The sequence below is a fragment of the Cyrtonyx montezumae genome, unplaced genomic scaffold (genome assembly GCF_038088225.1).
Source record: "Cyrtonyx montezumae isolate F1298 unplaced genomic scaffold, pur_monq_1.0 scaffold_9, whole genome shotgun sequence".
In the NCBI taxonomy this organism is placed as follows: Eukaryota; Metazoa; Chordata; class Aves; order Galliformes; family Odontophoridae; genus Cyrtonyx; species Cyrtonyx montezumae.
The window spans coordinates 9941261-9968219 of record NW_027072100.1 but is presented as its reverse complement, the minus strand read 5'-3'; the positions used below and the strand labels follow the sequence as shown (position 1 = coordinate 9968219).

Below are 26959 nucleotides of genomic sequence, written 5' to 3'. Positions count from 1 at the left end.
TGCTCCTCGGGCTCTGCACCGCAACCGAGGCTGCTCCTCCAGAAAAGAAAAACCTGTGTTCAAGCCACTGTGTGAGTCAGCTCCTCCCTGTGTGAGTGTGCAGGAAAACACAAAGACAACGCAGTGAGAGCAGTTAAGATCAGAAATACATTTTCTAAACTCAGGAGAGATTAATCACTTAAAAGTTCTGGAGATTGGTGTGCTTGTTTTTCCCCATCAGATGCAGGTGGCCACACATGGAGCTGGTTTGGGTATTTAGAAAGAATCTCATTCGTTGTGCTCCTGTTCCCCTCCCTTTTTTTTTCAGGAGGGTATAACCCATATGACTCAATATCCTCAAATTGTGTTTGCCAGAAAGCATCAGAAACGCCCACAAAGCAAGCACCAACCCAGACTGTGTTTTAGGATCCCTATACTCTTACCATTTGCTTTACTGTCATATTCAAGAACGGCCACTTAAAAACAAGCCAGTGCTACCAGAACATCTCCAAGTGATGAAAATAAGTAAATGTCTGTGGTCTGAATCACGTGAAAAATAAAAAAATGCCCTGAACCAGCCACAGCCATATCGACTCAGTGCTGTGGAGCTGCAGACACAGCCAGCAGTTCATCTCTTTGTCTTAAGCAATTCACTTGCAGAAAGATAATTAAAGCTGAGGTGAACTCAATTCAATGGAATTCAAATACCAGTAAACTGAGACAGAAAACATGGAGTGGAGGGGACCCTCTTGAGCCCATTGGGATTCCCCCCACCCCTAAACACATCCAGCAGACCCAGTTGGTGTCCTGCCTACCCCATGCCTCAACTAGAACCCCACTCCTCGCTAACTTCTCCTCCAAAGTTATGGCTGGTTTGCATGACTGGTTTGTACTCATTTATCTTCCAGCCAAGCAGTCCTTCAGCTTCTACAGAAAGCCTAAGATGCTCCAACCAAAAGCGAGATGACGGGTGTGACGGATGGAGAGCGGTCCCATTATCGCTCCACTTCATCATGACAGAAGACGAAGCCACCGATCCCAGCTGCCATCAATCACAGCTCCCAGCACCGTGCATCCATCACGGGCAGCCCTACAGCGGCCACACTGCGCACAACCCAGCACCAGCACGCTGCCTCAGGACGCCCAGCTGCAGCCTACCTGCAGCCTTCTGCATCTGGCTTAATTGGAGACAGGCACTGAACTGCTGCAGGAGCCACAGGAGCGTGGCATTAACAATTCCCTCCAGACATTTAAACCGCACAATAAGGTACAAAACCTTTATTTTCTTCCTAAATTCAGACATGGTAAAGGAAGAGAGTTCCAAGACTGACACTGTGCTGTCCAGTTAGTTCCCTTTATCACACACCCAAGCAATCACTGGAAGTTGTTCTTTTCCCTCCTTCGTCATTGAGGAAAGTAAAAATACAACAGATAAACGAGGTGAATTTTCATGCTATTTAATTGGTCCATTTTCTCTGCATAGATTAAAACACTTTTTCTGCTGGAAGCTAACAAGTAGTACTCAGGCACTCACAGCTCACTCAGTTACGCCACATATCATCTTCTGAAAGCATTATTAAAATGGAGCATGAATACCTTCCCTTTCTTTGTGCAGTAGAGACTCCAACTACTTTACAACAGTAATGAAGAAAATACAGAAGTACTCAGAGATGCACTGTGCACAGACTGGTACAAGTCAGCTGTCCCAACAAATGACCCACAGAGAGCCACTCATGGCACAAGTGTCACAGAACAATTAGTGGCTGCTCATCACTCACAGGTCCAGACATGAACAAAAGAAAGTAGGGACTGCACGATCTACAAAAGTAGAGCTGCCTTTATGAGAACAGGAGCAACATTCTGCTCTCAACATGAGTCAGTTTGGGATTCAAACCATTTCCAGCTACAGAAGGACCCCAGCACTCCGTGCTTTGTCGGTAACCAGGGTTTTGCAAACAAGAACAACAGACGTTTGACAACAGGAGCTCCACACACGCCCCACGTGCCTTCCTCTCACAGAGTCAGCAGTCAGAGTTGGATCAATACCAGACACAGGCTTCCAAATCTCATGGCAAGTGCGATTAAGCAGAGCTCAGTACTGGATGCAAACACAACAGCAGTAACAAACAGGACAACGACCCGCGTTGCTTTTTCTTCTCACCAACGCTTCCACTTCAAGCACCAGTAAACAAATAACACAAACCCACAAACTTACGAGAGAGAGAGTGCGTGCCTTTGGGTAAGTACTCGAAGAGCAGGGAGCTGTCGTCGCCCAGCACGTCGGCCTTCAGCGACAGCAAGCTGTTCTTGCTCATGAGTGCTGCACGCAGGTTGGCGACGGTGGCAGCTTGCAGTGCATCCTCCCTGTCCAGGGGGGGCTGCTGCAGATAGCTGCCCTCCCCAGCACCCAGCAGCTGCTCCTCGGCGTGTGCAAACGGGTCTGGCCGCTCGCCCCGGCTGTCCGAGCTGCTGGGCTCCGCCGTCACGTCAGCACCTGTGCAGGGAGAGATGCCATCAGCAGAAAGCACTGGGTATATCTGATGTCCACCTGTGACCCCCAACCACACCGTGACCTTCCCCTGCTTCCCCTACTGAAGGCAGTAAACACCAGGAATGAACAGCCCATAAAAGATTAAGTGTGATTTTTGATGTGAAGTAACTTCTTCTTATCCGTAGTCCTCACAAAGCAAAAAGCTACCTACAAGAAAAAGCTGCTGCCCCATTCGTGGAGTGCTTCTAACACTGCCTGGCACCTGCAGAAGCAGAACACCTTCCTCCACCCGCGTTTGGTTTCTCTAATCACATGCTATCAGCATTATAACCTCCACACCAAATCAAAGAATGCACTGCTTTGATTTTTATTTATGGGTAGCTATTCTGTGCTGCCTCTGCAACCGAGCGCACCGTTAACAGGTATGTGTGCTGCTCCTATAAAATCATTAAGGTTGTTTTATAAACAAACAATTCTGCATAAAGGGAAGTTACAAGAATTTAAAAGACCACAGCTGCTCCAACTGAGGGTGAGAAAAGCGAATCGGACAGCACTGAAACGAGAGCACATCCCAGCTGAAGCAGGGGCAGCTGCAGGAACCCCTCCAGGTGTCTGCCAACCCCAGGGGCAGCAGACCCCTCCCCTCCTCCTGTCCCAACCCAGAGCTGCCCACGGACGTGCGGCCGCCACTGCGCACGGTCACTAATTGCTAAAACACACGCGGATTAATTGCAACCACAACAGGGCATTAAATGTTCCTCAAAAGCCAAGATTAGAGGCAGGCGGTGAAACAGAGGCTTTGGAGCTCCCAGTATTTATAGCTGCAGTAACCTAATCAAATACACATTAAGGCAAAATAAATATCCACTTAGTGACACAAGCACCAAAATGCTCTCTGTGCACCCAAACCCCAAAACTCATGGCGTTCCTCTCCCTGAGTCTCCAAAACCTCTTCTCTCTGAGATGCAGCTCCTTTTAACGGGATTGAGCCAAAGAATTACACGAATCAAAAGCATCCATCCCTGCCCAGGTCTAAGCGTGTCCTGGAGTCCTGCAGAAGCACACAGACCAAGGCAGTGTGCTCCCAGTGGTAGCACGGCAGCTCCCGGCCCTCGGCCGTGCCCCTGATCCACCCCCCGCCCCAGAGCTGATGCTGGATTAGTGTTGAGCTCATTAATCTCCTTAGCAATTAATTATTTGGTAGTTATTCTCTTACACCAGCCTGCCTTCCTGAGAGCTGAAGCTTTAGAAAAGCGTTATGAGTCCGTTGATTTGGATTAATAATTCACTGATTTGGTTTTAGAGAAGGCAAACGCTGGGCCTGTTTTTGTGGTTTTGGAGACAGGCATCCCTGAAACTCTGGTATTAGCTAGGAAAGCTCACACTTGCACACAGAACCTAAGATAAAAAGGATCATTGGAAGCCCAAGCACAGAAACCCACACGTGGGCACCACTGCTGCCATTTAAAAAGAGGAGATGTTGCTTGAAAGATAAATAAGCTCAGATCTTGTCACAAATCCAGGCGTCAGAAAAGCAAAGGCAAGCCAGCAGCCTATCAACTACAGTGCATCAGCATCAAGGTTGTCACTGTAAGGAATTCAGCCTTGGGTAGTTTTCAGCTTTAAGACAAAGTTGTAGTGCCCACAAGCGAAGCAGCTCTGCACGCAGCTCCTGGGGAAGGGCTGTGGTGGAAACCAAGGCGATGCAACGTGCCAACAGCATCCAAACAGAACGGGAACACAACCAACTGCATTGCTAGATCTACAAGGGTGACAGTGCAACTGACAGCAAAAAGCATTGAATCTGGGTAAACACCTGAAAAATGTACGTGCCAACCTCAGAAAGACCAAGGGAAAGCTTCTCCAGAAGTAATCCATACGGGTGCATTACTCACTGCTTGGCACACAGGCAGCTTCTGCTGCAGTTCTCCTCCCTGCTCTGCTCCACGTTCCCAGCTCTGCCACCCACTGCCACCCCCCGGGTCCCCTTGCTTCTCACTGCCTGTCTGCAGTTCCCAGCAAAGCCCAGAGCTTTCTGCTGTTACCTGCATTCCCAATACCGCTCTTCTCTTCCACAATTTATTTCTCTTGATTCTTTTTTTCCTTCTTTCAACTTTTCATCCTTCTTTCTTCTACCCATAGTTGAATATCTTCTAGAAATCTAGAGGTCTAACCTCATGACCAGTATCAGAGGGAGGTGTGAATGGAAGCCATATGAGATAACACCTTCTGCTGAAGGCAGCAGCTCCCCAGGCACTCAGGGGAATGTTGTGCCAGGCTGCAAGTCCTAAAAGGCCTCCTTTCCCTCCAGCCCCACAAGGCAAGAGGCCACACTCTGCTCCACCATTTTACAATCGCACACAGATCACCACCTCCATCTCATGGAATCATAAAGGTTGGAAAAAAGCTCCAAGATCAAGTTCAACCATCAGCCCATCACCACCCCTGGAGGCATCCAGGAACTGGGGACGTGGCACAGTGGGGTGGGGATGGGTTTGGGGATCCCTGAGGTCTTTTCCAACCTCAGTGATTCTATTCTACAATTCAGCATTCCACATCATTTTCTCTTGAAGTGAAATGAAGGTTGGTGAAGGTGAAATAGCATAGAAGATGCTCTGTGTATGAAATACAAGAATATTTTACACAGAGTATTTCAGTTACAACAATGTAAGTTACCCAATTCTTCATACTGGGTCAAGTATGAATGCTGCAAATAACTTCCAGCAGATAATTAAGTTTGCTATTTTGAGAGAAAGAGGAAAAGGACTGATTCCTTCCTCCTTTTGCTGCCACAGTTGGTACTAACCAACATACTGCCAGACAGGTTACAGGTTACTCCTGGTGCGACCACTGATCCCGATGGAGTAAAACAGATGACCTCTCCATCAGTTCATGGAGCTTCAGCTATTGTTTTTTCAGTGTTTAAGGTCTCCTGTGAAGGCTCTGTCTGCACACAGATTGCCAGCAGTGCTCTCCCTTCCATAGCCTCCCCCAGCCCATCCCCAGTCCTCTCACTGGAGATGGCCAGGCAGGCCAGGTACCTATGTGTGCCCTCCTTTCCCTGCTCCTCACAGCACAGCCCAGGCACGTGCACTCCCTGGCTGCCAGGCATACATCTCCTGCTCAGCTTGCACCACCAGAACACATTTTTGCAAAGCTGCTCTCTTGCTCATTGGCTGCCAACCTGTGCTGATGCACGGGGTTATTCCATGCCACGCACAGGACTGTGCATTTGTCCTTGTTGAATCCGTGCTGTTTCTGGCACCGTTGCATTCCAGCAAGCCATTCCTCGCCGTCTGCTGCCATCCTACAGCGTGCTGAGGGTTTGCTCCCTGCCACCAAGTCATCAATGACTGCTGGACATGGCCCTGGAGCCACATGGGACTGTGCTGTCCGTGGTGGCTCTGACACAGCTGGATGGCTTCTGGGGGGCCAGGTGGCAAACGTCACCGCTTTCCTCACAACGTGACAAACAGAAAGGGCAGAGGGATGCAAGGAAAGAGATGCCAACACCAGCTTCCCCCACCCCAGATGCTCATTCCTGCATCCCCCTGATGCTTCTTCAGTTGTACTCAACTATTTGCATAGCTGTGAAGTGAAACTGAGACAGGAACTGATGGACATTAAAAATAGCCCAGTTTATTACAAAAAGTTTATTTTTAATCCCAGATCAGTTCCCCAATCTGGTTCACTCCACGGCTGCACAGACATTTCCACCACAGCAACTGCAGGAGAACACGGGGGTGGAAACAGCTTGAAGGGAAAGTGGGGGCCACTGAAACTCAGCTTTCCTACACCACCCATTAACTCCTCCTGCCCCCAAGTGCTGACCTGAGCTGAACTGATGGAGGGAAAACCTGGGTGAAATCAACAATGGCCTTCTGAGCTCTCCCAGTGATCTGTACAGAGCATCCAGACACATCTCTGAAACCTAAAACTTCAAGAATGACATTTCTTGCACAGATTTCAGAAGATCCAGCTTCATCTCCTCACGTGCAAGAGACACAAACCATCCCAGGAGGAAAAGGCCTGTGTTTTCTGGCTTTTTCCTTCTGAGCAAAGAAAACAGGAGCACCCAGGCCATCAGAAAAATGACCATCTTTTTACAGTTGCTACAAATATCTCTCAAGTTCCTATTTCTGATAGTCCCATTCCCAGAAACCCCCTTTGCCATCAGTGTCACAACGGACTGTTTGTCAAACAAGGCCCAGCGCTCTCACGCAGCATTTACAGAGAGAAATGATCCACGACCTACAGCTGTTCTGATCAGCAGCACTCTTAGTAATATACACAAGGATATAACGTGCATCACGTCCCAGAGAAGTCCCCCATTCACAATTCAGGAAACTACAGAGATATGGGCTCTAATGTGCAGTGCTTTTCCTCCTGCAGAACTGTGACCTGACTTTGTTGACCTTGCGTCCTTCAAAGCAACAGATAAATACAGCTGGGAAAATCCCCTCCATTCCTCTGAGGATCCTAAAAAAATATCACCTCCAAAAGTGATGGAAATGGTTAAACTGGGCGAGTTAATTCCTTCTGAAATGATCACAATTGGAATACTGAAGTGGTCCTTGCACGTGACAGCATGCCAAGTAATTGCAACTTCCCAAATCCTTTAGAACAAGTACTTATCTTTTGAAAAAAGTGCCTATAAGAAATCTCGCCCCAACAAACGCCCAAAACCAAAATCAAATCAGAGACCAACGCGGCAAAATTGGTTTTCATTTTTGGTTGACTGCATCTAAGGGACGAATTCCTCCTCGGTGTGAACACAAAAGCATTACTGCGAAGGAGAAAGTGAAAGTGCCGAGCAGACAGACGATCACAAAGCGGGACTCAAAACGCTAAAGCCTTCATCTCTCACGGCTGGTAATTTCAGTAAAGAAGGGTAAAGCAGTGCAGCTGTGAGCAGGAGGCCGGGCTAATCCCAGCACAGGGAGCAGAAAATAGAGAGAAGGGCACTCAGCGGAGGGGAAGCACCTCTGATCTCTGGAGTTAAAGCAGATTAACGGAATCAGGGCTGTGACTGCAGGGAGGAGGAGGAAGAGGAGGAGGAGGGCTCTGGAGCCCGGGGAGCATGGAGTGTGGGGTGGGGAGAGGAAACGGACACAGCTCGGAGCTAAAGCTGTGCAGGGTGGAACCATTTTACAGCCAGGGTGTAGCCACGGGAAAGCGTCCGGGCTGAAAAGCACTGACTTTGGTCTCCCGATTTGAAAACAACCTGACCTAACCCTTTAATAACAGAGCTCAGAACTTTTATTTCCATGAAGGCTGAGCCCCAATATAATTCATTAGCTTGCAGCTGGCACTCTCCACAGCCTTTATGCAAAATGTTTTTGCAGCCAGCAGCTGCTGGCACAGCCAGGCAGCGTGGTGCCCATGAGTGCAGCAGAGCAGCAGCCTGAGAGACGTCTCTTCTTTCCTTTTTAATAGCAGCTCTTGAGGGCAGTAAACTGTTTATAAGTAAAGCAGCAAGTAAAGCCACAAGTCCGATGCCATGTTGAGTTCTTTCCCTGCTCACAGTATCTCAGACCCTTATTCCACCACTCCACTAGAAAACATGTCAAGTAGCACAGCTGAAGCAATGCCCTTGGCACTGTGCAAAGGTGCTCAGTGCACATGCACGTAGCCAGGATCCCAAGCATTAAGAATCTGACTTCAGTAGGAATTATCAGACCTGGATGTCTACGAGGTCAGAAGGTGAAGTCCTGCCCACCCTTCCCATGAAGGTCACCACTCTGGGTAATGTAAAGCTCTTCTTACAGAATAGAGCATTTTTTCACTGCATTTAAACACAGTAAAGCGAGATGTCTTTAAGCTGCATTGTCTTTAAAAATGACTGTTCTGTTTTGAGAATAATTAGTGTCATTTCACAGTCAATTGGTACGGAAAAAGAAGAAAAAAAGAATCACTTACAGCTTCAGGGTGCAAACACTCAGAAGATGTGTGGGAGTACTTCCTTAGACATATTTCCTGATTCATAGCAACTGCGCTTGAACTAACACGTGTAAATAAAACCATCAATGAATTCTTCAAGAGACACCCCACAAGTGACAGTGCTTTCCATTATATGGAAAGGGAAAAGCAGCTCTGCTCGTGAGAGCTGTCCTCATGGGCCTTGCAAACACTACCAGCTCCACAGCCAGGCCCTCCAGACGTGCCACCAGGACAAGAATCCCCACAGCTGAGTGGAAATGAGCTGGAGCTGTCTCAAAAGCTGCACTGGGTATGGAGTAAGTGTTCCCTTACAGCTGCTGCCCCCTACCACTGAATTCAAGGTGTGATGCCACCGTCATTTGCAAGATCCACCTTCCAATATGCTGCCTGCATCCTGCTGAAATGCGGTGCTGCTTGCAAGGAAGTCCTAAAGGTTACCTGGCACAGTGTCAGGAGGAAGAACTAAACGCTGTAGTTTTAAGATTAACTCTCCTGAATTAGCTTTGTGCTGCCAGAAGGTCTGTGCTAGTCCTACAGCACTGCAGCATTTGCAAAGGCTACCCAGGTTATCCGTTACGCAGAGCTAGCACACCTCACAAGCAGCATCTTCAAATAAGCAAGTAGATCAAGAAAGATAAGGGAGCTTCAAAGAGCACACTTCTTTCTTAACGTGCTCGTGGAAGAGCCTTCTGTGCCCACTTCCTCAGCACAGGGGCACCCTCTGTTCTCAGCTCTGTGCAATGCGACTGGGAATACTTCTAACTAAAAGGGGTTGCAGTCTGCTTCACAGAACAAAGCCTGACACCACCAAATTCAAACACAACCTTAAGATGAAATTTAAAGAGTGAAACACACATCCCAGACAGTTGGGACACAGCACAGACACTTGTCATTACCTGCTTTTACACCAAAAACGTGCCATTTTTCTTCATGCCTTGGAGCTAGGAGTGGAGCACCCCTTGGCTGCTTTGGAGAGAGAAGAACCTGTGGTACCAACAAGGAACCTGAGTGGAACCCTGCAGCTCTGCAACTGCAGAGAGCAGATTGTAGGAGGGCTGCTTCCACCTGCTGGAGATGGGGAATACTCATGCAGTGTTCAGTAGACCCAAGGACCCTCCTGTCTGGAGAGAGACAGTGGGATAGTGGTGTTTGGGGTCCCACAGCAGGGACGCTCTCTTGTTCTCTGCACAATTGTCCTCACCCTGCAGCAGCACACATAGGAGAACTCCATCTCTGCTCACTTCCCAGGCTGCTGAATACAGAGAAAAGCAGGAACAGCTGAGGCTCAGCAGGACCATCTCACCGAGCCTCATGCTGCTCTCAGAGCAGTGCCCAGGTGCTGCCAACACACCCAGCCCCGTGCTGTCTCAGTCCTGGCACTCTGCTCACCTCGCATTCAGTTTTTCCCTTCGCTCAGTGAGGACAAGTGGAATATTGAAGCAATTCACCCAGTCACCAGCACTCAGCTTGCCCTTTTCCATCTTCACAAACACCTCTCTCATTGGAAACTGCTCTTAGGACAAGACTTTCACCAACCTCTTGGGCTGTGCCTGTTGCTGTGCTGGCCCAGCACTGCACTAAGTCAACACCAGGAGCTGTGTTCCTCTCATCTGCAAACAGCTGTGAAGAAAAGGGCACTTCTGCTCTATTCCCTGCCAATTAGGATTTTAATGATGTAGACATCACTCAGCTTCCAGTAGCACAATCTCCTGCACTTGGCACTCTTTTCAAAAGCACAGCTCGAAGAACATTCCATCTATAAGCAGCTTGCTAAGATCAGCTAAGATGCTAAGAGCAGCTCCACTTCTGCTGTGGCTCCAACACTCATGGTTTGTCTCAAATACCTGTCCCAAACCCACCCACCTCACAGAAATACGAGTGTTTGTGTTGGTTTTAAGGGATGCAGTGAAAATGAGAACTATTTGAGCACCAGTCACATTCCGGGCACTCCACACTGAGTCTTTGCTCCAAACAACCCTAGAACACGTGCACTGTAAAGCCAGGATTCATCATAAATCACTGTTATCTTAAGTTATCTCACATTTTTCTTCTAACTGAAGTTGTTTAGATTTTATCACTAGCCAATTAGAATAATTACATGCAAACCTACAGCAGTAGATAACTGTAAAATGGAACGCTACTGAAGATATTTGCAGAGCTACCCATTCATTTAAATGCTAGTGAAAGCCACACTCAAACTTTAGTTTGCAAGCAACTTACGAATCCTTTTTCAGCTCATAAAGACTATTCAGACTTTCACTACTGTTTATACTGCTTTTTTCACCTGAATTTGACAACAGAAGCATATATATGACCTCACCCACCCTCTCTTGGGTTCCGGTATGCAATGAAAGATGGGCTAACCACTATCAGAGGCTGACTTGAGGAATTCAGCCTGAAGGAGCTCAATGCCACGCTCGCTTAAAAGTCCTTAGGGAAAAAACACCAAACCCAACATCACCAGCAGTCCTGGATCTATTAACTGCCCATGGTTAGCAGGACAGCCATCTTAACTTTGAGACAGAAAAGATCATACCATAAACAGATGCAATTAACGTTCCTCATGCCAGCAATGAAAACAGAATGACTTACTTGGGTCTCGATTGCTGTATGGCCATCCTGAGGCAGGTAAAAAAGATGGCATTGGAGAACTTGCCCTGCTGTCGTCCTCCACTTGCTGTGTAATGTGACGCACAGTTTCTTTGTTTTTCCTGTTCTTCCTGCGCCCCGTGGGCTGCCAGCCATCCCCCACTCCTTGTTCTGAGAAAGTGTTCTGTATTGCACTATCCTTGGCAGAATGTAGTTCGCTCCCTCCGTAATGAGAGGGAGAAACCTGTTCCTCTTTGATACGTAAAGACCCATAGCCCATGTCACTAGACCAAAGAGACTGAGACGAAACGTCTTCGTGGCTGTCAGTTTTTGGTTCCGGATCCTCCTTCCCATAACTGCTCCCTCCTTCGTGGCAGCTGGCGATAGCAGAATCTCCAGAAGAGTTTGCTGGACTCGTCCGTCGAGCCAGCCAGGGTGATATGCTCCTGCCAGCCACCACTGCGGAGATCAGAGCGTCCGTGCTGCTGCTCGAGGGGGCTCCCAGCTCGTAGTCCACGAGGTCATCCGAGGCGTCTGACTTGATGCTTATGTCGAGAGCTGCCTTGATGAAGTTGTGACAGGCCTGCACGATATCCGTCATCTGCAGATAGCTGGCAGCCGACATCACCTCGATGACGTTCCTGCTGGTCAGCGCTAGGTGTGCAGAATACATGAAGTCAATGATTGCCTTAAAGCCTTGTGCAGTGACAATGTCTAGGTGGGTGACCGTGGCCTGGTCGGAGGTTTTCTGTACCTGGCAGTACAGCGTTTTGAAGTAGCGGCTGCTCCCAAGCAGAACGTTTTTGTGAGCCTTGAAGATCTTGCCCTCCACTATGATGCAGACGTCACAGAGGATGCCGTGCTGCCGCTGCTCGTTGAGCTCCCGAAGCAGGTGCCGGTAGTGGGAGGCAATCTCCATATCTTCCTTTCTGTTATTCATTTGGAAGTCTTTGTGTTTCCTCTTCCACAAGTCCTGCATGGAGAAGGAAACAACTGTGTAACAACATCCAAACAAGCTCAGATCGATCCCAAACTGTACCACGTTCAACAGCAGGGTCATCTTGAACGAGCATCACAGAACGCAAGAGTGGCCCAGAACGGGTCCACCCTTATGATAGGATTCAGACTGCAAATAGTTGTTGCTAAAATCGTCCTCCAGCACCTCAATATATCCCAGAGAAACATTTCTTTACATTGTTTCAGACTTGAAAGAAAACCTGCCTGAAGTTACTGCGGTAGAAAAGCCACTGATTGTCACTGTTTGCAATCAGTACAATTCGGTTTGGATACAAGTCCGGCACTTGTAACCATGCTGGTGGATACAAACTTTAGTAAGTCACTCTGAAACAGTTTCCTCGTGGGAAAAGGCATTACCAGAGCACCAGCAGCTGAAATCTCCCAGCATCAGAAGCTGTCTGAAAGCAGCTACACCCTTCGCAGAACTGCTGCTGAGCAGCTATAAACACTGCCTCCAAGTCAGAAAAGCAGTAGGCAAAATCTGAGACTACAGATCACAAAATTTCAAGTCCCCACCCAAACCAAACCAGCAATAGATCAGAGCTATGACATTAAGTTTTCCCCACAAGATGCTGGGTGAAAACGTGCTATAAATCACAGCCTTTATACACAAGGGAGGTGCTCCAGCCCTACAACAGTGAGGGATAACTATTCCTTTCCTCCAAAAACTTGAATTTGTCCCAGCATAAGAAGCTCCAACTGTGAAGCTGATGTTGAGGTCCACAACTCAACATACAACTGTAAAATGTGTGTATGCTTGGAGTGTCACCACGGTCAGAAATGTCCTGGATTTAGGATACCAGTGATTGCTGATAAAAAGGAAATCCTTGTGAGAACACAGCCCTGAGCTCTCCCAGTCCCAAAGCGTACGTGGTAAAATACAAGCACTGCCAGCAAGACCGAGCAAGCTTGCAGCAACTTTTCAACACACGTTCACTTCAAATCCACATTCAGTCCCATCTGTTCAAACCAACCAGCAGCAGTGGGCAGGCCTAGGGCAGCTGCAATTGGGAAAGTTCACTGATGCATGCAGGAAGGTTTCCAGCACTGGGGAACACAGATATCTAAGATCCATGCCCCTGCCTGTGCTATTAATACCACCTACAGAAGCCAACCAGCAACAGTTGAGCCAACGCCGTTGGCTGGGGAACAAGCCCACAGAACACACGTTACCAACACCTCTCTGCTACAGCTCCACCTGATGATCACAAGGTCGAGTTATGCAGCCATTGCCTGCACAGGCCTCCTCCGTTCTGTAGGAATGGGGCTGTCTCCTGAGCAGCACCAGGAGCACTAATTCATGAGAGCAGCTGGTCCCTAACCATTGAGAAACAAAGAAGAAGGCCCATCCTCCCTCCTGCAATGTGAACAGGCAGAACCGGGGTTTATGTTCTTCAACTCCGTGCAGCTCTTCTGTAGAATTAAGCACAAAAGACATGAAGAAGCTTATCTACATTCAAAAGTGCTCAAAAGCAGTGCAGTCTACACTATCCAAAAACCACTACCTATGTAACACTGGAAACTACCCAGGGACCTCAGCTCCAGCCACCTCCATCTCAATAAATAGACAACCAAAAATGAGAGCTCAGGAGCAAGAACATGAAGAGTCAATTTGTAAAATGGCCTTTGAAGGCCTGGAAAGATTCTGTCAGACCCAGGCAGCATAGACACCCTCTAACCCACGCACAGGAGGTGGCTGCCACTGCTTCACAGCCATCTTCAGCTTTGGGAGAACCACCTATTAAGGCAGAGTGACAGTTCAGTTTTGTCTTTATTCTTGAAACCACTGCTGCATCTACTTTTAGGAGCTGAACAGTCAGCTTAGCTCCCTCAGGAAATACGAATTGCCATGGAGCATCAAGAGAGTTGTCCATCATCAATCCTGCCTCCACCAGCTGCCATAGCCACGTGATTCTGCAGGAGATGCAAGACTTCTCACAACACAATCATGCAACGACCCCAGTGTTCCAGATATGGCATTTCCTTTTGCTCTTCCTTTACAGGTAACAAAATCCAGGCTCCGAGATACCATCTCCCTGCAACTGCTTGGAAGAAGGTAACGTTCTCCTCCTTAATGTAATACAGATTACCATCAGGAATATTTCATAAGTTCATAAGTTCATAAGGTTGGAAAGGACCTATAAGATCATCTAGTCCAACCATCCTCCTATCACTATCTCTACCCAACTACTAAATTAAGTCCTTTAGCACCTCATCTAAACGCTTCTTGAACAGTGCTAGGGATGGTGCCTCAACCACCTCCCTAGGCAGGCCATTCCAGTGCCTGACCACTCTTTCAGAAAAGAAAAGAAATCTGTTGATACCTTCTCTGCTCATGTGCTTTTATGCAACAACAGCTTTTCCTGGATTTCTTCTTGAATGTCCTGCAGCTAGATATTACCCTGATTCCTTGAAATTTTCCTTCTTTACTACTACAGATGTTTACTGAGCTTAGTTCAGCGCACGGTTGGGTTCCCCTCACTGCTGATAGCAGCCTATTTCAGATACACCTCATTCTTTGTTTGAGCTGCCCATGCCAGCAACCTGGATTAGGCATTTGTCTCCTTCTACCTTCAGTTTAGAGCAGAGCAGTTTGAGCAGCAGACAGACTAATCCACCCTTTCTTACGGATGAAGCACTTGCTAGCTTGTTTATGAAATAGCTTCCCTCTGACTTAATTTCCTATCAAGAGATTTTTTTTACTAACCACAGAAGAAAAAATAATAAAAAACTCTGCAAGATTCCTCCCTGGCTCCCCTCCCTCCTGCTGACAGCAGACACCCTGCAGCCACACAGCCCTGTGAATGCCCACATCCCCAAGGGCTGGGGACAAGAGCAGGAGGTGCCTTCTGGACAGGAGAACAAAGCCACTTGATGTTCTAAAATATAAAGGATATAGTAATGCATGTTAGAATAATGAGAAGATGCATCGCCCTTTGCAAATAGTGGCAGCTTATCCTTGTTCCAAAGTACTTATCTTAAGTATAAAGAGATGAAGAGGGGAGGCACCCGCCACAAAGAGCAGCAATCCTCCACTGGGAGGAGGTCCTGTGACAGCATTTCCAAGTGTGCAAGCGAAGATGTCGAGTTGTATTGATTAGCCCAAGGACAAGAGTATCCACATCTACCATGGCAGCAATTGTTACTGGGGAAGTCTTGGGCCTCCCTGGCTTAAGGTCTGCCCCCTGCACATATCATCCCCCACGCAACATTTGTCACAGCCTTGTACCTTTTAAATGAGAGGTCTTTGGGGGAGAAAATTAAATATGCCTCAAATTCAGAGGAATTAATTAGTTTTCTGTCTACCCATGTCAAACGAGAACACCCGTTTAATGTCAAGGAGCACCAGGGAATTAATCCAAGTGAAATTTAAGGCAATTTGCTAGTAGTTAAAAATTCAGGAAGCTTCAAAACCCTGTGCTCTTCTGCTCCAATTTCACATGCTGTTTTGTGGCCTCTTGGCTGGTGTTGGGCTTTTTTCCTCCCTTTTTTTTTTCTTGATAAGAATGTTTATCTCATCTCTCCTTACAAAACACAGCAGAAGGATTTCTCCAGGAAGGCAGTGCCCCTCTGAGTCCTGGTGGGAGCACAGCACAGATACCACTGAGATTGCTCAAGGTGGACCCCAAAGATCAGTGCTACACTTTTTGTTTTATCTCAGGTCTCTTTAATGCACCAAAGGATCTCAAAGCTGAACACCTACTGAAATTATTTTGGCTTGGGCCTCTGGTGACAGCACATGGCCCAACACAGCTTTCCAAGAAGCCAATGAACTGTAAGAGCTCATCTGTAGATTTTCCACTAAATAAATGGTAGGAGAGCAGGCTTTCTCCATAACTCAATTCACAGATAGTACGGTGATTCTACTGCTTTCCTAGAAATAACTAGAAAAATCATCCCTAAACAAACAGCACTTGCAGGTAAGAGCAAAAAGTCATCGAGCAGATTTAATCATCACCTTCCTGCCAACTTCTGCCAAGATACAGGGCAGCTTTTTGTTTCTCCTGTTGTCAAAGCTCTGGTCTTAAAGCAAACATTAAGAATTTATACACATTTTAGCCCCAACTAGAAAGAACCTAACTGAACAAATGCACCGTTTATAGGAAGTGTTTATTTTGCATTAGCAGTACAGCTGTTTGTACACGAAAATATCACCTGATGGCATAATAACAGTCTGAGTAAACAGAATATTCACTTAAAGTGAATTTCACCTACGGCGAAAAGAAGAGCCAATAATGCTCACACAGCCAACCTCTCTGCACACATACCTGGAATAAGTCCCCCGACCAAAATCTCTCAATTAAGGGGTTCAAATGCCTAAAACTCAGCAAATCATTTCAATTTTGACCAAGAGCCACAGAGAAGAAACACAGCACACAGATGAAAGCCTCCACCATCCCTTCCCTTGGGAAACAGTGGGGACGAAAATAAACTCCAAAGCACTCCATTCCCCTCGCTCTGACAGAAAACAGCAGCAAAAATGGACTACAGTTCTTCCTCACCAATTGAGAGCCTTGTAAAAGAGGAAAATACTTTTTGCTGTCTTGCAAAACCAAAAACTTGAGCCCCATGTTGCTTAGCCTGGTGCCGTTTTCTTAATGTAACCTTCCACCCATAGCACAGAGGGCTCTGGTTAGGGAGGACCAAGCAGCATGCTCCTCCACCACTCTGTGCTCCCTGGGGAAAACAGGCCAACTGGAATTTCACCAAAAATGTGCTGTTTCCTCCTCCATTTCTCTCCAGAGAGAAGGGAAAACAGATTAAGGAGGAACTGAAATCCACTCGGATGGTTTACAACACAAAAGAAAGCCCACCACCAAGAAAACAAAAACAAACACACCCCATTGCTGCTTCTCCATGTCCTCTCCATATCTCCACTCCCAAGACATTCCAACATTTTTTAAATTCCTCTCCAGAGGAGCTCTGTAAGGTGAGATTGGACTGACACTCCCCTTGCACAAGGTTCTCTGAGTGCAGAGTTTCACTTTTACCCAATCAAACACAACAGAAATACAGAGGATTCCTCCTACCCATGCACCCTATGCTGGAGGGAGGAAAAAAGAACAAAACCACAGCGTAACCTTAACAACTGGAAAGGACAGTGCCTGTACTTGGAGTATTCTTCCAAATGAGAGAGAGAATGGGAGAACTGGGACATTAATGGGTGCAACTCCCTGCAGAGACACCGCTTGAGTTTTTCAAATGCGCAGCTCCCAGCTGAAGGGCTTCCTCACAAGGGCCTTTGAAGAAGGGCACACAGCTACTAGGATAGTTTTCATTTCCTTATACCGCGTTCTCCAAAGCTGTATTTGTGTTTCAGTTTTACTCAAAGTAGGTGGAAGTAACAGCTTATGAAAATGAACAGCTGCCGCAAGAGAAACTCTTCTACTTTGATTCAAGAAACCAGCATGCTGTTAAGTTGGTCGTATGTTTTTCAGTGAACTCAACAAAGACACAAGACACCTCACTGCCACCACCAAGCCCACAGCTGCATTACCTAGCTGCATTTCTATCATCAGATTTGAGCCCCTTCCATTCTCATTGACTGCTGGACTTAAAAACTTGGTCCACTTCCCACCAATATTCAGTTAACATCTGCCCGTTGGCAATTCACTAAAACACCTGTATTCAAGGCTGGGCTGGATAAGACTTCAAGCAACCTGGCTTAGAGGGAGGTGTCCCTGACTACAGCAGGGGGTGGAAGTAGATGGTCTTAAAGGTCCCCTTCCAACCCAAACCATTCTATGATTGAAGCCAACGTTACCCATGGCAGTAGCTCCACTTGGCATCTCTGCAGCGGGTAGTGCCCATGAGCAGAGCTCTAACAGCTGCAGCACATGGCCAAGAGCTCACTCCCTGCTGGGTGTTGGTACAGGTAAAGGGATTTCACTTCCATCTGTCTGGATTAGAGTTTGGCAGGACAAACAATATGGTTAAGACCACATCATCAAGCTACAATTGCTTCTGCTGTGAAAATACATAGATCTAAATGCAACTAGGAATTAGAGGAAGGCCAGTTTCAGCAAGAGCAATAAGGACATCCAGAAAGCTGTATGCTCTCAGCCCTCTGCTCTGCTGTCACAGCTTGCCTTCTGCAACTTGAACAAGAACCAGTAAGCAGAACATAAAACAACAGAGCTATCATCAAACATCTCACATCCCACTCCACAGCTTTCAGCCAGTGGTGTGGCCATGATCTGTCAGACCACTGATGTCAGGCTGCCGGGCCAGCTCCAGCCTGCAGAACCTGCAGGGTACAGAAACATAGCAGGACCACGGGACTACTGAGGGGAGCTCAGAGAAATTCATTTATTAACCTTCATTAACTCCGACAGTGCATGAAGAACTTCACAAGAAAATGAAAGCTGGGGGAAAACTGTTGGCCTCCTCAGTTTGGAAGGAGAGCAATTAGAAAGCAGAATTAGAAAAACAAAAACAGAACCGAAAAAAGAAACACTGGAGACGTTGGTTTCTCTGTCACATCCTTCAATCAACAATTAGTGAAAAGATTTGCAGTGGTCTTCTAAGAGAAACTTCAATTAAAACAAAACAAAACAAAAAAACAACAAACAGAAAAGACAATTACTGCATACCAGTAACAAACTGGGTTCCAGCTCTGGTGCTTCTCCTGAAGCAGCTGAGGACATCAACAGTCCGAGGGCAGCACAGCAGTGCCCTGTCCTTGGCCTTCCAACAGCACTGTGGTGAACTCTTGTAGAATGACAGAGCTACAGTAAAAGACAAAACCAGACGTTATTCGCAATGAACAAAAGATCACTGAACAGCAGCAGTACACGTTGAAGTCCTTTCCCTCCAAACTGATGTAAAAGATCTACGTATCATCTAATGAACAGAAAGATGACTCAAAGCAGATCTACACATTAAAGGTAATTAAAGCCAGGTTACCTTCTTGCAATAGCGTCAGCAAGTTACTTCTTGTAAGTATGGGAAAAAAGCAATCTAATTTTGGATACTAGAACTTCAAACACATCCATGAAACAACAGTGTTTCCTGTTTGGTAGCTTTTGAAAACATTCTCAATCTGATGACTTTCTAAAAAGACATCTGTGGCCCAAAGAGCACTAATTCACCTTATGTGACCTATCAGACAATGAGGCTGAAAGTCACCAGCAGAGCTCCTGACATAACCTGTGCTTGCAATGCAATATTCAAGATATTCCTCTTGAAAGACCAGAGGGACAGTTCCTACGGCTGATGCCACTCTGGGTTACGGGACAAAATGATCCTGAGTCTTTGAAAATGTGTCGCAAAGGAAACATGAGAAAATACAGGTAAAGAAAGCTTCTCCAGTACGAGGTAATGCCATCATGAATGGTCAAATAATGAATCCAATAAGCAAACGAAGTAAAAAGGAAGACCCAAGCACCTTTATGGCAGCAAACCTAACTGTGAAAATCTTGAAAACAAATACACAAATATAACCCAATTCGAGCAAATACCACTGACTTTGTTCTTAATCTCTATTTCCGACTGCCAAGTCTTGCCTCTAATTCTGATTGCTTCTCCATAGCAATTGTGTTGGCTAGCTCTTGACAGACCTTTTATTTAGGCAGTTAGAGGAAAAAAAAACAAAAAGAAAAGAAGAGCAAGGGAGGGCATGACCAACACTGACGTACGGGAAACGACTCGGTCAGCGTGTTATGAAATTTATCTGTATTTTCACTCAGGTTTGGGATTGGTAGGCTCCCATTTACCCCTCGTCCCAGGGTCACACAATCACAGAATCACAGGGATTGGAAGGGACCTCTAGGGATCACCAAGTCCAACCCCCCTGCCAAAGCAGGTTCCCTAAACCAGGTCACGCAGGTAGGTGTCCAGGCGGGTCTTGAATATCTCCAGAGAAGGAGACTCCACAACCCCCCTGGGCAGCCTGTGCCAGTACCATGCGTGTGTCACAAGTGTAACTTCAAGCTATCGTTTTGCAAACAATTTTCAGGGGCTTCTGCTTGGATATCCATTAACTCAGATAAACCTAAAAGCTCACAGATTTAACATTTAATCTTCACATTGCCACATTCATTAGAGGTGCCAAAGATGTTGCAAAAGGCATTTAGATGCTACTCTGGCTGAGGAGAAAATAAAAGATAAAATAAATACTCTCCTATAAGCAAGACTTTTGCTTCCCTGCTCCTTAACTGTACAGACTTCAAACTACTTTATTGCTGTCCTTTAGCCCTTTTAGAGCCCATTCCAGCATCATCAAGCATTCTCCTGCCCTTGATGCTGGAATTTCTCCTATTCCCAGCTCACAGTCACAGACTAAGCCAGCACAGTCTGGCAAAAACAGTAAAGCTGAGACCTCTTCTATTTTGTACAGCTCTTCGCTTTTCCTCGCTTTGCATTCTGCACCTGTTCTGCACATCTCACAGAAGGGACAAAACCTGGTGATGGGGATGCATGGAGGCAGCCCCACCGGGAGGTGGGAGCACAGGAGCAGCCAGAGGGATTTCTCCAACTTATGCACTGGGTACCGCTTCTCAACCAGCCTTTGTTATCAATTTGAAGCCAAATTTTATGAAACAACTGCAAGCTTTACCAACAGGGCAACCTCCAGATATTCTCTTTCCATCACCACGTGACAAAAACACCCTTGGATGTTCTGAACTCACCAATATTTGACAATGCTTTCTGTTAGGGAAGCAAAGTGCCACGTTTCACAGCTGCATCGTGCATGGTTTGGTGAAGGAAGGAAGATAGTATGGAGCTCCACGAGGTTCTCCAGGTGTCCTGTATTTGGGAATGGAAAGGAGGGAAAAGTGAAAATCTACATTAGCTTAAAGCAAAAAGATAATCAAAACTTAATTACAAGCAGTAGGTAAAACAACTCAACACTTACAAGACTGTTTCCCAGCTTAAAGGTGAAATATTCTGAAATATTTCTTTCTAAGTGTATGGAAAGTGAGTCAGCCCTTGCATTAACTTATTTAACCTAGGATTTTAGGACAACTCACAACTTCTGGCCTCGCTTTCAGATCATAGCACCCTGAGGAACTCCTTGCAGCAAACAATACTTGCTGAAGCTGCTTGAAGATCCCCTATCAACACTGGACATTCCACTTAGCACCATAAAGATTTGATTAATGCTCACACGGCGCCTGTGACACAAGCAGGGTTAATATTAACCTCAACTCACCATTACAGTCATCTCCACCGCCACCCCAAAACCAAACTATTTGCCTGAGGTTGCAGGGAAACCGTGCCTGCATTGTACAAAACGAAGACATTTGAATTCTATTCTTGCTCATCTCTGCTGAATCACAGCCTCCAGAAGGCAATGCCGTGCCTGAGCCACAGGGCAGCACGCACGGGTAGCAAGCACAGCTGGCTGTTCCTCTTTACAAACAGTTACACGTTCTGAAGAAAACCCACAGAGCTGCAGAAAAAGGCACAAGTGCCCACCAGAAAAGCAATGCAGCCAGAAAGAACACGTCCAACCGTGTGCTAAAGCAACAGGATGAACCTTTCCAAAAGGCACTGTGCACACCTCTGCACCATGCAAACATCCACGTGCCTCCCTCACCCATCTCCCCACGCCTTCCAGCTCTGCCTCTCCATCCCACCTGTGTGGGGCACAGTGCACAACAGCCAATGGTGAAGCAAGCATTGAGAAGGTTCAAGAGTGACATCAGAAAGATAAGAATTCAGCTGTGTGTCTATCTGCTCCACGGACAGCATTAAAGACAGGCTGACAGCTGCCCCAGCAGAGCTTACCTGTCCCAGTGCCACTGACTCCCACAAGAGCTGAGCTCCTGCTCACAACAGTGGAGTCATGAAAATAACCGAAGCAAAAGACGTCACATTTGTGTCTCTGTTACCCAAAAGCCAACAAAAAAAGCACCAGAGTAAAAAAAGAGGGTTAAGGCACGTCATGTTGGGAATTACCCTGCTGGGAGCTTCCCCCAAAGTGCTCTCGTTGGGTTTCTGGCTTTTTCATGAGGGGATCTTTGCTGAAACTCCCAAACTCAGAACGTACAAAGGGTAGAGGGAAAGGAGGAAGAATCGTGGGGTGATTTTAAAAGGGAAATATGGGGGGGAGCTGAGGGAAAGGACACCTACATGAGAGAAAAGAGACGCAGGATTTGGGACCATGCCAGCTGATAACAGATAACACACACACAGTGCTCTGCAGCTTTTGTGTCTGTAGTTCCTGGTACAGCACTCAGTGCCTCAGGCAGGTGTCCCTTCTTACTTCTTAGTGTCAATCTGATCTTTTTTATTCCCCATCCTGTAACAGTTGATCAAACCCAAAGAGGAATGAAGATAGGACAGACGCATGGCAGTCAGAAAGAAGCCTGTAAGCTGCTCTTGGGCTCTGCTGGCACCTCATCCTCCAGCACTATGGAGCAGGAATTAAGGAGCACTGCATCCTGATTACTTCTTTTATCAGTATTTAATTAGTTGGTGTCAGGTTTGGGCACTTTAAGTGCTAATGGCCAACACAGACCATTGATTCTTCTGTTTCAGAGCACTGGTGAGAAAGGCATTTCCTCCAATGGTATATTAGTACAAAAGGTGTGAGTTTTGTTAATATCTTCATCCTGAAATATTAACCACAAGTTGAGTAATACAAGAGGGAAAAGCAGCTCGGGAGGAACAGGCACTTTGTCCAGTATGAGAGCACAGAAATGATGGAAGGTAGCTGGGGATTTAAGCGGACACAGGTATAAACATATTCCTTAATATGTAAAACCCCGCTCACTTTTCTAAGTAGGGTTCTTAAGCAGCTAAGTTCTTGGCATGTGCTCCGACATTCTTGTTACTAAGTTTATTTTAATCCACACATAAGCCAGTAGCTGTGTTTGTAGAATATTTCTGGGGCTCTGCAGCCTCCCTGCTGTACAGAAGACCCCTCCTCAGCTCATAAAGCAAATACTAGGAACATCTGATGCGTGCAGGATGATTTTCACGCAGGGACCAAGGCAAGGGTTGGCAGCCAGGCAGCAGGAGGGTTGGCTCTCACCTGCCAGCAACCTGCAAAGCCACACTGCTCCAACGCATGTGTGTGCCCCCACCTCCCTGCAACCCAATGCTGCCAAGTGGAAGCGTTTCCATCTCATTAGAATTGCTGTCCAGGATCACGACCTGCCCACACAGCACCCAGCAGGCACTCAGCACCAATGCTTCACAAGCAGCCAGAACACAACCTGATGTTTCTTAAATACACGGGCAGGAAAGAAAGCTGAAGGAACTGCTCAGAGGATGGCTGCTTGTTTGTAAGGGAGAGAAAACCCCATTGCACCTCACAGGAGAGGCAGGGAGGACCTCAGGCTGCACTGCATTTACAAAGAGCATCTTTAGCATAACTGATTTTTCAGCAGTATGAAAAGTAATGTTTTAGGAGAGGAGTGTGAAGGCATCCCTCCTCCAGAAAGGCAGCTGACGGAGCCCAGCACCCCATGAGCAGCTATGGGATGGGATGGGTCCCAAGAAGAAGACAGGTCTGCAGGAAATAAAGAGGAAAACTCAACAGCAATTCAGGGTAAGGGGCTGCAATGCAAAGGTACCAGCTGGAAAAACCACGAGGAATGAATAAAGGGATGTTCTGAAAGAACAAAGTGGAAGTCTAACCCTGGGCTTCTCACAAAGCCATTGTCCCAGCTCCATCCCCCAGCACTCTCTTTCCACATCTGGGCACTCTAAGCCCCCAGCATCCCACACAAACAACACAGGTGAGCTGCGTGCTGTCTCAGGCAGCAGTAAGCCAAACACAACATACAACAAACAGGTATTCATCCCCTTATGCAGAGTGCCCAAATCTTCCAGTGCAATGCCCAGGACACAACCTGCAGGCTGCTGGGAATCACAGTGTGTGCACGGGATGACCACGACAGCTGCAGTTCGCTCCTCAAAGACAAAACCCCTCTTCACTCCTTTGTTTGGCATTAAACTAAACTATAAACCCTCCGTGAGCGGGAGCAAAAAAAATTAAATAAAAATCCCTGTGAAACCCCTAGGTTTTTTTTTTTACCAATTTAAGGGGAGACTAGAGAGTGTTACAGAGTGCTCTGGGGAAGGCACTGAAAAGCTGGGCTGATGTGCCACGGTCCTGCTGGATGGGTGTGAGCCTGCTGTCGTGCTGCAGGGCAGGAAACTTCACTCAGGAACTGCAGAAACAGAGATCTACAGAGAAAGAACCCGTGCGAGTGGAGAGAGCAGACAAAAAGCTTCAGGAGTACTGGAGGTGACAGCAGGTAACAGAGCTCTCATTTCTCTGCAGAGCTGGGGGTGCTGAACTGGTTTTCCTCTGAGCACTTCCAGTTACAAAAAAAAAAAAACCCACACACAAAAAAATAATACCACCACCATTAAACAACAACAAAAAAACCCTCTTGCAAAGAACATTTCCTCCATCGTACAGCTGTCCCAGAAAACAAAGACCACGGGGAAAAAGTGGCCCATTTTCCTCCTCCAAGAACCCCACGTACAGGTCATATTTTCAAAGACTGAGTCCCACACGCTTCAGAACGCAGCAGCATTTCAAATGTATAAATATCCGCTCAGCACTGCAATTATCACAGCATCCTTGTTGGGTTTTTTTTCTGGTACTGTGCTCAAACCAACTCGATTCCACCACTGCGATCGCGTGAGTCCCCAAATAAGCCCCAGAAAGTGACAATCCCACACCCCCAAAATAAACCCCACAAAGCGACAATCCCACAAGCACTGTGACTAACGATACACTCCACCCTTGGTCAGTTTTCCTTCTTTTTCCTCCCCCCATCACGAAGGATTTCCCAACACAAAACTTGACAAACACGGAGGGAACCTGGGCGGGACTGCCACGGGAAAGTCGCTATTTGTTTGCAATGAAAAGCTGCTGTAAGAGACATAACAAGCCAGGTGTGGAGGCAAGGGGGAGACCTCCGGGAGTTTATCCATCACAATTATGTTTTCTCGCTCTTCCTGGACAACATCAGCTCTTCGTGGGGAAATAAAAGGAAAAGCACTCCCTTCTCCCGAAAAGCTGAGGGAGGAGGAGGGAGGTGATGATGCGCGAGCAGCAGAGCAGCCCCGAGCGCAGCACCGCACTCATAATGAATACTTTATGGAGTTCGGAGCCGGGGACCCGGAGCGGGCAGAACTGACACCGGCAGTGCCCGAAACGCACACGCACAACTCGAGTGCAGGTGCTGCCCGCGAAGAACGCACCTCCCAGCCGGCACCGCCGCAAACAATGCCGCTCGTCACCCGGCGTGCCAAGTGCATCGCAGCGACCGCAAAACCCAACAGCATCGGGAATCCATCCCAAACTGCTCAAGTGCCCCTTTGTTTGTCCTCCCCTGCTCAGGTGCGACCCCAAAGATACAGCGCTCCGAGCCCCCGTGGGGAACAGGGCTCCTCCCGGCCCCACAGCTGTCAGTGGGGTATGACACAAAGGGGCCGCGGTGCCCGGGGGGGCACTCTGTGCGAGGTGGGGGCAGAGCAGAGGGCACTGCACTTGTTACAGCCCCACGGGGGCACCCACATCCCTCACGGGAGCGGGGATCGGGGTTTTTTTGTTGTTGTTGCTTTTATTTCCTAAGGGTGTTATTATTTTCGCGTGTTGTCATTATCTCTAAAAGAGGGTCACTTCCCCCATGTCAGCCCGCAATTAAAATGGAGGCGCTGCGAGCCGGGCTTTAGGGGGAGACAATAACCCAAAACGGGGCTGGATGGAGGAAAAAAAAAGAGAGAGAATAAAAAAATAGGGGAAAAAAGGGGAAAAAAAGGGAGGAAAGAGAAGAAAAAAAAAAGGGGGGGGGAGGAGGATTAAAAAAAAGGGGAGGGAGAAAGAGGGGGAAAAAAATAGAGGAAAGAGGGGGGAAAAAAAGGGGGGGGGAAAGAGGGGAAAAAAGGGGGAAAAGAGAGGCGGAGGGACGCAGCGAGCCCCGCAGCACCGTTACCTCATCCCTCTCGGCAGCAGTTGGGGGCTCCCGACAAACTCTCGCTCCAACTTGTGCGGCTCCGGGGGCGGCGGGGCCCCGCGCGGGGCTCCGGGGCGGCCGTGCGAGTGCCCCCCCCCGCGCCGCGCCGCGCTGCCTCGCGCCGGGCGGGTGTTGACGCAGCAGAAATTACCAGCTGGAAAATTCCCCTTTTGGAGGTTACGGGGAAGGGGGGGGGTGGAAGGGGAGGGGGGGGGGGGTTGTGGGAGGGGGGGGGCGGGAGGAGGAGGGAGGGAGGAGGGAGAGGGGGAGGGCCGGGGGGTTAAACCCTGCCCCCCCACCCCCCCCCCCATACACACGCTGTGCGCGTGGACCCCCCCCTCCTCCCGTTGTCACCCCCTGAGGCGAACCCCCTCACCCCTCCCGCAGTCACCCCCTGAGGTGACCCTCCCTCCCTCCCCCCTCCGGGGATCGATCGCGATGGAGCGCTGCGAAATGGGGATAACGGTGGCAATAGGGAAGAAGGCGGGGAAGGGGGGGGAAGCGGGGCGCCCACTGAGGGGGGGGCGGCCATGACGGCCCCCATCGCCTCAGGGCGGGGCGCGCGCTTACCTGGGCCCCATGGAGGAGAGGAGGAGGAGGAGGAGGAGGAAGGAGCGGCCGCGCTCCCTCGGTCACTCCGCGCCTCAGCCTCCCCCCGGCGGGAGGGAAGGGGAAGGGGGAGGGGGGGTGAGGGGGGTGAAGTCGGATGAGGGAGTGAGGGAAAAGGGGGGGGGGGAAAGGGGGGGGGTAGCCGGGCGCGCTCCCGCCGCTCCCTCGGGCGCGCGGAGGGTGGTGCCGCGCGGCGCGTGCCGGCCGCTGTCCCCGCCCCTTCTCGCCTCTACGAGAGCGCCGATTGGCTGAAGCCCCTCGCGGGCCTCCCGAAGCCCCGCCTATTTCCCCGCCCCCTGCTCCCCCCTCCCACCGCCACCCTTGCGCCGAGGGAGCGGGGGCGCCGCCGCCGGCTCTGCCACTGCCGGACACCGGAAGTGAGGGAGGGAAGGGAGGGGGCGCTCTGCCC

At 48.3% G+C, this 26959-nt stretch overlaps 1 protein-coding gene and 1 long non-coding RNA gene across 3 annotated transcripts in view; both read right to left on the bottom strand.

Annotated features, from left to right (window-relative positions):
* The window catches only part of ZBTB46 (zinc finger and BTB domain containing 46), a 29009-nt gene extending 10270 nt beyond the window's left edge, over positions 1–18739 (bottom strand). For both annotated transcript variants that reach the window (XM_065754345.1, XM_065754346.1), the window contains exons 1-3: positions 18610–18739; positions 11003–11972; positions 2195–2473 (exon numbers count right to left, since the gene is read on the bottom strand). In XM_065754345.1, the coding sequence (XP_065610417.1) occupies positions 2195–2473; positions 11003–11972; positions 18610–18663 (1303 nt within the window). In that variant the 5' untranslated portion in view covers positions 18664–18739. The remainder of the gene's footprint in view (positions 1–2194; positions 2474–11002; positions 11973–18609) is intronic.
* Positions 18740–20686: 1947 nt separating this feature from the next.
* On the bottom strand, positions 20687–26593 carry LOC136060095 (uncharacterized). Its single transcript, XR_010623322.1, has 3 exons — positions 26512–26593; positions 25921–26095; positions 20687–20764 (listed from the first exon to the last, which is right to left on the bottom strand). It is a non-coding gene; the product is annotated as an uncharacterized LOC136060095 (long non-coding RNA).
* Between the last annotated feature and the right edge of the window lie 366 nt (positions 26594–26959).